Source organism: Armigeres subalbatus, chromosome 1, assembly GCF_024139115.2.
Source record: "Armigeres subalbatus isolate Guangzhou_Male chromosome 1, GZ_Asu_2, whole genome shotgun sequence".
NCBI lineage: Eukaryota > Metazoa > Arthropoda > Insecta > Diptera > Culicidae > Armigeres > Armigeres subalbatus.
Genome location: NC_085139.1, coordinates 83,868,783 through 83,879,123, shown reverse-complemented (window position 1 = coordinate 83,879,123; position 10,341 = coordinate 83,868,783). Strand labels below are relative to the sequence as shown.

At 38.1% G+C, this 10,341-nt stretch overlaps 1 protein-coding gene across 3 annotated transcripts; it reads left to right on the top strand.

Moving 5' to 3' along the window:
- The first annotated feature begins 7,796 nt into the window (after positions 1-7,796).
- Positions 7,797-9,904, top strand: LOC134227641 (triosephosphate isomerase). 3 transcript variants are annotated; one of them, XM_062709279.1, is made up of 3 exons: positions 7,797-7,954; positions 8,137-8,360; positions 9,092-9,904. In XM_062709279.1, exons 2-3 carry the CDS (start codon positions 8,172-8,174, stop codon positions 9,644-9,646), a joined length of 744 nt encoding a protein of 247 aa, XP_062565263.1. In that variant the 5' UTR covers positions 7,797-7,954; positions 8,137-8,171; the 3' UTR covers positions 9,647-9,904. The 3 variants fall into 3 exon arrangements, with proteins under 3 accessions (XP_062565263.1, XP_062565274.1, XP_062565283.1); XM_062709290.1 differs by having other exon boundaries at positions 7,819-7,927; XM_062709299.1 differs by having other exon boundaries at positions 7,947-8,063.
- The last annotated feature ends 437 nt before the right edge of the window (positions 9,905-10,341 follow it).

The following is a 10,341-nucleotide window of genomic DNA, read 5'->3' as shown; positions in this document are numbered from 1 at the left end:
GAAGGTAAGCAACGATTTTCGATTTTCCGATATATGTTATCATTACGATATAAAGTATTGTACAATATGAGCTCAAGAATGCTGATTTTGGTAACACTAGCTCTGTCACGCGTTATCTATCAGATTTTGTGCTTGAATCGTTTACCTGTAAAAAGTGATCTGATAAATAATTTTGGATCAGTTTAGAAATTAAAATATTCAATTTTAACTAATCATTCATACCAATTACTGCGAAATGCTTTCCATATAAAGAAAAGCAACCCCAGTAGAATTCTCTTCAGATTTTTTTAAGTCGGATCAAATTTATAAATCTTGTTGAAAAGTGTTTGAATGATAATGACAAAAATGGAACTGCTCATCAGCAAAAATTTACCTTCCTCGTCAAAAATGTTCATTCCCTTAATCGATTCGAACCTAACACCGGTTCTAAGCTTCAATGCAGAGTACACGATATTTGTTCGCCAGTGACAGGCGTATGAGGCCTTTGGATTTTATAGTTAGAGGCTTAAAAAAATATGGGTTCTTTGGGAAAGTTGACCTTAAATAAGCCAAAGAATCGACTGAAATAATGAAACGAAATACAATTTTTGACGGGAAGGGTCAACTGAATTTTTATTTATATGAAGAATCATATTATTCAGAACAACAATTTCAAAAAAGCTAACTTATTGATTGGATGATAGAAGTCTAAGCTGGATTCTGGCTTCAAAACGGAAAGCACTCGAAAGTTTGACAAATGGAAACTTTTTTTTTTAAGGTACACCGGGGCAAGTTGAAACGGTTTTTTCAAAGTTGAACTTTGAAGTGCTATAAAAAAATCGCTTTTTAATAAATTTTGAATCCGTTTGCGGTGTTTGCTAGTTCGGGCCAAAGATTATACATACAAAAAAAGCAACCTCACCAAACTTTTTTATAATTATTTTATATATTGAAATTACTTTTTTATGTGCATCGTTTCAACTTGCCCCGCGTACCGGGGCAAGTTGAAACACTGCACTACTTACAGAGATAAGCTATTTTTTCCGTATTAAATTCGCAATATATGTACTCAGTGAGACTCAAGATGCACGAGGTTGTAAAGGTGACTAAATTCGCATAAGAGTCCCATGTAATTTTTTATTATTTTGATTTTATTTCTAGAAACTAGCTTAAAATTGTCTCCTGTTTAAGAAAAACTGATAACATAGTACGCTTTGTTCTAAAAATTTAAAAACCAAATCCCAAATTGTGTTGCCTCATCTTGATATTTACTCGCATAAAAGTCACATTCCAGATATTCATATTCTTTTATTCCAAAAATAAACTTAAATATGGTCCATTCAATTGTCTCATATCAATATATACCGTGGGACATCGAAATCCGTACTCTAGACTAGACTATAGAAATCGAATGCAAATGAAACGTTTGTCATTGACAAAGGAACATGAAGGCTTCTACTTTTTACACATAAAAACAACGAAAACCATGAGAAAATTATGAATTAAATCAACTACTCCTGAATCGAAATCCGTCCACCGCGCATCATAATCCGTAAAGCTATTTTTAAACTAAATATTTAAATTGAAGCAGACTGATCAAACAAACTACCATTGTACATAGTTCAATACGCACCTTGAAAAGCGATCCCTTCGATTTGTAGTCCACTTATCTTATGTAATGATTCGCAATTAACAATTAAAACACAGTTACTTCTGGTGCAACTATGCTCTACCCGTAGAACAATGATGGCAGAAACTCCGCGTTTGGTGGGTGGCGACTTGTTTTTGATTTTTGTTATTTTAATTCCAAAGCCTACTTTCCATTTCAGTGTCCTAAAAGCTTACTATCAAGTATCTGAATTTTAGAAAAAAAATAATTGCAAGGGAGACGTTTTGAATCGTTGTTTCAACTTGCCCCGCACCACATATTTCTATTTGCCCCGATGGGCTTAAATTGCGAAGCAATTTCAAACGACCGAAATACAAAAATTAAAACGGATCTCCCATCGATTTTTCATAATCATTATGATTGTTCAACATTGAATGATTACCTACCGTGAAAATTTGAGGTAAGCACTCTTCCAAACATCATTTTAAGACCTGTTTTATTGGCACGTCAAAAAGTTGGTTAAAATTTTCCCAATGGCGAAAAATAAATACAGGCAGGGATTGCGTTTTTTAGCTGCAATCTTCCGGGAATGGCAGTCAGAAGGTGCGTTCAGGGGAGTAGTTTGTTGTAAAAAATAATCAGGGCATTGGGTCATTTCCGATCCAAATTACAGCTTCCGTTTCAACTTACCCCGCATTTCAACTTGCCCCGGTGTACCTTACCACCGTTTTTTTGCTTTTCTCGTATTCAAAGCAAACCATACGAACTTTTTCAGAAGAAGTATGTGTATGTGCATGTGTGCAAAAAAATCTAACACATTTTTCGAAATCTTATCCTGAACCGATTATTTAAACGGCGAATACTGTCCCATTGTTTCACATTAAAAATCAGCCCGAACTCACTATGGGCTCAAAAGTTATGGCCAAAATACAAATTTTTATACTATTCCTGAAACTCGATTTGTGCAATTGCACAACCTCATCACATTTTCCGGACACTTAACCTCATCCGATTTGCTTGCAACAAATTGCATCCGGCAGCAATTATAACAAATGTGAATTTTTAATTCAATCTATCTTTATTTACGAGATCTTCGACCCTGGGCCGGTTCATCTGGTATAAATAAATGTGAAAAATAAGTCTTATTCACCAATTGTTATTTTAGACTTTTCATATATGTTTATCAACTATTTTGAACGAGCGAGAAAGGCATCATCACCGCTAGGTGGATTAATCAGGGTTTTTTTTTCACTATTTTTGGTACAAATTCCATAGAAATTTCAAGTGATAGCCGATTGTGTAAATGTATGAAAAAATGACCCCCGATAGAACATTAAAAAAATGCATCTACGTGAAAGAGGAAAACCTATACTTTCGTGTAGTGAGTGTTTTAGAGATACTGATTTTTTGAAAATAAGCCTCTTCGGACAAACACACCGTGGTTATTGTTTAGCAATCGATCAACTCAATGTAAGTCTTGAGCCCTATGACCGATTTGAACCAAATTTGTATCAAACATTGTCTGCCCTAAGGAAACAATTTTAGTGGATATCGGTAGGTCCTTTTAAAATGGGGAGGTTGTGAGAGAGGGGTACTGTTTAGTTAGCGATCAATTCAGCATAACTTCTGAACCCATTTACCGATGTCCACCAAATTTGGAACCCATATTCTCTGTCTAAGGAAGACTATATCAGATTGGCTAGGACTGTCATAGCTGAACGAGAGAGGGTATATTTTTGAAACGAATAATTTAGTATACCTTTTTATCGCATGGGTGAGGGTAGGGTGGCCCAAATATTTAAACACGTATTGTTTACCCAAACGAAACTATTTTAGAGAGGCTGGGAGGAGTTTTTGAAATGCGGGAGGATGTTGGGGTTGGGTATTGTTTAGAAAACGACTCAATTTAAAATCCCTCTTATTTAGTTCATCCGAGGTTCTTTGACATTGTACAATGCTCCGAAAACAATTCCTCAAAAATAGCAAATCCTCGACAATAACATTTCCCTGAAAATGACATATCCCTGAATGAAGCAGGCCATTAACATAACACTATTTGGCCTAAGGTCATTCAACATGAAGTGAATTTGGGATAATACTGAACAGCATCAGAAAAATCTTTCATAGAAAGCATGCATTTGCTGGGTATAAAGCAATGATAATTGTTACCCTTCATCGGAATCATAGTTTGCCCAGTGAAAAGCAATGAATAATGTGTTTCCTTCTGGATGGTGGATCTGATTGCTCCTTTAAAAGTAGGCATTTTCCCGGAATAAGGCAATGGTGGGTGTGATCCCTTCTTTAAAAATATGCGTTTTCCCGGAATAAGACATCGGTGGATGTTTTTCCTTCTTTAGAAATAGACGTTTACCCGGAATAAGGCTATTCAAACCCACAATCTCTTCTTCAAAATCAGTCAATATTTCCAACAGCCTTCTTTTAATCAAATGATGAAGTATCAACAAGTAAACACAATTACCCTGTTAACCAATTGGTTTTATTATTTTCCGATTGTGAAAAAAATGCGAACCAAACTGGCAACTCCGAGCAAGGCCGGGTACATAAAGCTAGTGAAAAATAAAAATTGAAAAAAAAAACCAGAGCTGAAGAACTTTTAGGTTATAACTCTCGAAATTTTAAACTAACTATGTACAAAAAGTTGAAAAATAAAAATAAAAAGACATTTTACTACGTTTACTACGAAGATAAGCTCCCAGTTCGAGACAGCAGTGCGTACGGACGTGTTTTTGCTCGCTCATTTTTTCCAAGTGTTTTTACTCGTTCGTTCGCTATTTACGTTTCCGCTTCATCGCGTTGGCGTTTTTATCTCCCGGATCCGTCATGGGAGAGTCGGTGGCCGATTCGGTCGCAGAAAAAGTGCCTAAGCGCACTGCTCTTGGAGGCGCGGTTAACCCCTCCAAGCAGCTTTTGCAGAGCAACGTATATTCGTCGTTGCCAATCGACGATACCGGCAATCCACCGAAAAAGAAAAACAACAGCAATCCGCCGGATTTGCGCTCGAAAATTGGCCAGTTCATCGCTAAAAGGCTGAAATGTACATTTCGGCTCTGCAGCGAGGGCGTGAAAGTGAAGCCGGTCAACAAAGACCACCATAAATTCGTCATGAAGTTCCTCGAGGTCCACAAGTATGAGTACTACACTCATGTCCACCCCGGCACGAAGCCTCTCAAGGCTTTGCTGCGAGGACTCCACGACATAAAGGAGAAAGAGCTCCAAGCAGAGCTTGAAAGTTGCGGACTGAAGCCAGTAGCCGTGCACAAGATCGCTCGTCACGACAAGGCGAGAAGATATCACGACCAGCTTTACCTGATCCATCTGGAGCCCGGCTCCACTACCTGGAAGGAACTGAAGGTGGTTGGCGTCATGAATTACACCGTCGTTGACTGGAAGAGATATCGGCCAGTGCACTGCGACGTCACGCAGTGCACCAACTGCTTCAATTTCGAGCACGTCACCAGTAACTGCACCATGAAGCCGCGCTGCTACAAGTGTGGTGTAATTTCGATTGCTAACTTGTAGGATCAGAATTAAAGTATAATACAATATTAGAACAAATTTTATAATAATTTGAAGTGTTTGTCACTTTATTGGGTTCAAATTTTGTCGATACTTTTATTACGAGTTAAACTTTTGTTGAACGATTTAACAGTTCTACAGTTTTAACCTTTTGTCTGTGCTCTGGGGTCAATATGACCCCAGGCCACTTTGAGTGGCTGTCATTTTTTTAGTTTTCAACCGATTCTCCTAATTTTTGGTAGTGTGGTAAAACTCGCCGAGATCTGTCTCCTAGGTACAAATTGAAACATATTGAAAATGTGCGCTACAGTGTACTTTTTTCAAAAAACTTACGTTGTCTGTGCTCTGGGGTCAAATTGACCCCAAATTGAAATTGCTATAACTTTTTTAATGTTTGGTCAATATTGGATTTTTGGGGCTGTTCCGAAAGATAATTTAATCATCTTTCAGTTCGTTATCAAAGATTGACTATAGGTGGGCGGGTACATCGCGGGGAGGGGTTTTGGTAAAAAAGGTTACAAAAACAGTGATTTTTCATGCTTATTTTATTTATATCTGAAAATCCTACCCATTTTGAACTGCACCTTTTCAAAAAGGTTATGCAGGAAGTCGTGTGCTTTGACATGAGGCATTGATTAGTTCAGAGCTTGGTCGCTAGGTGGCGGTATATTTAAATTCTATATTTTAGAATACTCAAGTTATTCCGATATATGGAATTTTCCTCATTGTAAATATTCTTATCGCACAAATTTGAAATTTGCTTAACAAAGTTCGTCTGGTGGGAATGGACTGTTATGTGACGGAATAAATAATTAGGAAATTTACAAATAGGCGGCGCTAGTGTACTTGCAATATTCTTGCATATGTGAAATATTGCTTTAGCTTGAGATCCCTTATACCTACATTCAAGTTGTATTCGGCAACATTGTTCAAGATGTCTAGCACTACAAAGCGGTGCTCGATATAATGACCACTACTTCCAATTTTTAAATTTGTGCGATAAGAATATTTACACTGAGGAGAATTCGATATATCGGAATATCTTGAGTAGTTTAAAATAATGAATTCAAATATACCACCACCTGGCGGCCGAGTTCTAAACTTATCAACGCCTCATGCCAAAGCACATGCCTACCTGCATAACTTTTTTAAAAAAGGTGCAGTGCAAAATGGGTAGGATTTTCGGATAAAAGTAAAATAATCATAAAAAATCACTGTTTATGTACCCTTGTTCACTAAAACCCCTCCCCGCAATGTACCCGCCCACCTATAGTCAATCTTTTGCTACGACCTGAAAGATGATTAAATCGTCTTTCGAAACAGCATCATGAATCCAAAATCGGGCAAACAATAAAAAAGTTATAGAAATTTTGATTTGGGGTCAATTTGACCCCAGAGTACAGACAACGTAAGTTTTTTTGAACACAGACAGAAGGTTAATAGTGAAGTTCGTACTTTTAAATGTACAATCATAAACCGACAAAAAATACTCTAATGATAAACTACTTTTGCGTTAGACAATTTAACTTTAAATGTAATCAAAATTAAGCACTTTTAATTGTAAAGTACAATATATTTAGCGAAACAATATTCTTTTTTTCTGTGTATGGTTGCTACTCCGTGATTACCAAATTCAATGAAATTGCAGAAATATTCAACTGAACTGCTGACTGAGATAAGTCAATAATTCTCATTGAGAAAGTCCCAGTAGCTTATTAAATCTTCTTCTGATTGGCATTACATCCCCACACTGAGGACAGAGCCGCCTCACAGCTTAGTGTTCATTAAGCACTTCCACAGTTATTAACTGCGAGGTTTTTAAGCCAAGTTACCATTTTTGCATTCGTATATCATGAGGCTAGCACGATGATACTTTTATGCCCAGGGAAGTCGAGGCAATTTCCAATCCGAAAATTGTCCAGACCGGCACCGGGAATCGAACCCAGCCACCCTCAGCATGGTCTTGCTTTGTAGCCGCGCGTCTTACCGCACGGCTAAGGAGGGCCCCTAAATCTAAAGCTTATTAAAGCTTATTAAATACAAAGATCAATAACGGCGCCGGCCACGTCCTTACAGTCAGTTAGGAATTAGTAAAAATCATTAGAAATGATTTTTGGCTATTTTGGGAACTTCTGTGTCTCCACAAAAATCACAGGAAGGAACCTGTTATTGGGTCTAGGTATCGTTGAATTTTAAACAATAATATGAGCACGCAATAATTAATCGATTTATCGACCGCACCTAGCAGAACCATCCATACAGGAAGATACAGTGCTCTTCGTAACGATCAATTTGAACCAACGTACACGCGTTTATGGATTCGTATCACTCATGCGCATTCCGTCTTCTGGGCTGTCACAGATAAGAGGCGTCGGTCTCTCCCATCGGAGAATGTTGCCATCTCTTTGCACCTCGCGCCGGTCGTTGGTTGGTATTGATTGCGACCTACACGTTGAAGCGTATTAATGCACAAATGAGTTTGTTTCGCCAATACAATGCTCTTCTGAGGCAACATAAAGTCATATTGCCCTAGCACAAAACTGGCTCGTAATGTTTTTAAAAGGAATCCAATGCTTTTCATGATCCGTACTTTAAGTCATAAGAGTAATTTTTGTAGCTGTTTGAGTATAACACTTCTTATGTGCATACGATGCCGTGGTCAGATTGTTGTAAAGCAACACACATCCACGTGTTATTAATTCTAAGCGTGTACGAGAGATATGTATGAAAGAGACTAAATCGTGTTTAGCACAAAGGTCATCTGGAGGTTGTTTCCTTATAAAAGTGCAAACCGTCGGACCGGTAAGAAGCAAAAACTATTCTCCAATCGTAAGTAAAAGTGAAAATTCCTACTACTAGTCTTGATGTTGTTCGGTACTTGCGGAACATCATTAATCACTAGTTTTGTGGTCATACCGTTTTGAACTGAGATTAAAAAGTGCGAGTGTTTCAGTGACTGAATAACTGCACTTAATAAAATGGTGATTACACAATGTCGCTTTCAATTGCAGCTTTCACCGTCTAGTCAATTCAATCCAGCAACAAAATGGGTCGCAAATTCTGTGTTGGTGGAAACTGGAAGATGAACGGCGATAAGGCCAGCATCGTTGAGCTGTGCAAGACCTTGACCGCTGGGCCGCTGAACGCTGACACCGAGGTCGTCGTCGGGTGCCCAGCCCCCTATCTGACCTTGGCTCGCTCCGAGCTGCCGGACAGCGTTGGAGTCGCCGCCCAGGTAAGAAACTTCTTATTGGTGTTGTTTTATTTTCGGACGGTGCAGTAGATATCAAAGTACAGCGCGATAAGATTGATAGACCGATTTGTTTTCACTTCGGATTTTACCTAATGGTATTGCACGCGTAAATGACGTATTCAAGTGGTAGAAAAAATAATAAGATGGTGTTATTTTTAAGGTTTTTTTTTCGTGGGCGCGATTGGTTTTGACCTTGAATTCAGCATCGGTTTTTCTCAATGTTATCAAATTGTTTCGTTAAGTGGTTGTGATGTACAAATAGATTGATTTTCTTTAAAAAAAAGGGAAATTCAAAATCAAAAACAATTCCGACTTTTAGAAAAAAAAATTCTTGTATTTTCAAAGGTATCCTTACCAAGCTATTCATTCTAGTATAATTTTTAGAATAGATCATTTAGACAAATAATCATTGTAACTCATTTTTTGGATTAAGAATAATACTTATTTCACATGACATTTTGTGTGTTTGGACCTCCTAATGGGTTGAATGGTTGACTCTAAAAAAATATTTATTTAGTATGAAACATAGAAAAGAGACCAAGTGTTCCTGAATTCTAAGATTGCATGCACTGTCGAATTTCAAAGCAAAATTCGCTCATAAATAGGTACGCACATCATATTTTGAACAAAAATATTAAAAAAAAGATAACCTTTCAGCTTTTATCAAAAAAATTTCGTGAAAAAAAAAATTAACCAACATGCCTATTCCACAGAACAGCTACAAGGTCGCGAAAGGTGCCTTCACCGGTGAAATCTCGCCCGCCATGCTGAAGGATCTGAACATTGGCTGGGTCATTCTGGGCCATTCGGAGCGACGTGCCATTTTCGGCGAATCGGACGAACTCATTGCCGACAAGGTCGTCCATGCCTTGGCCGAGGGACTGAAGGTCATCGCGTGTATCGGCGAAACACTGCAGGAGCGTGAAGCTGGACAGACTGAGGCCGTGTGCTTCCGCCAGACCAAGGCCATCGCCGACAAGGTTAAGGACTGGAGCAACGTTGTGATCGCTTACGAACCGGTTTGGGCTATTGGCACCGGTAAGACTGCCACTCCGGATCAGGCACAGGAAGTTCACGCTGCTCTGAGGAAATGGTTCACCGAGAATGTATCTGCCGATGTTTCCGCGGCTATCCGCATCCAGTATGGAGGTTCGGTCACTGCTGCCAACTGCCGTGAATTGGCCGCCAAGCCCGATATCGATGGCTTCCTGGTTGGTGGTGCTTCGTTGAAGCCGGAGTTCATTCAGATCGTTAATGCCAGACAGTAAGCAGGGATAAGACTCTCAGGAACCTAATCTAAGAAACAGAAAACCTCAGCCCAGCAAAAGGTGGAACTTATCAGTCACCGTTTCTCACTCTCTTGGGGCATTTTGGTAGTTCGGAACATTCAAACACGAATGTATGATTTAAAAGTATAGGCGATTTATTATGTTAAGTGCAAAAGAAAACCCAAGCATGTGCTATCGCAGCTAACCACAAGGAAAGTGAAACAAGCATACAAATACAATAATTTGTTAAAGTGAAAACATATCTCTTTTATTGACTAAAATCTGTATCACCTATTTTCCTGCCTTGTTACGTAGAATTCACGTCTTTTTTTAATGAACCGGGTGTCATAAATTTCTAAATCGACCGCAAAACGCTATGTTGGACAATTCAAACGATAATAACGTTTGAGGTTTGACTTACTAAACGAAATTCTACGTTAAACCCCCTAGTCGACAGTTCTTAAATATGCCTTTGCCTTTGATATTCATTTTTAAAAAGACCCGAAAAATTAAATTAAATTATATTAAGACTAATTTCAAAGAATATATCAACTTTTTTGAAAAAAAAACTCAATATATTTTTTTTAAATCCAAATCAAATCTAATCCAAATCCAATCCAAATCCAACCAAAATCCAATCCAAAACCAATCCAAATTCAATCCAAATCCAATCCAAATCCAATCGAAATCCAATC

Bases quoted from the DNA above. Each gene is read 5' to 3' on its own strand.
- LOC134227641 (XM_062709279.1), top strand. From the start codon at position 8,172: ATGGGTCGCAAATTCTGTGTTGGTGGAAACTGGAAGATGAACGGCGAT. The intron at 8,361-9,091 runs GTAAGAAACTTC...CCTATTCCACAG, and splicing joins GCGTTGGAGTCGCCGCCCAG to AACAGCTACAAGGTCGCGAA.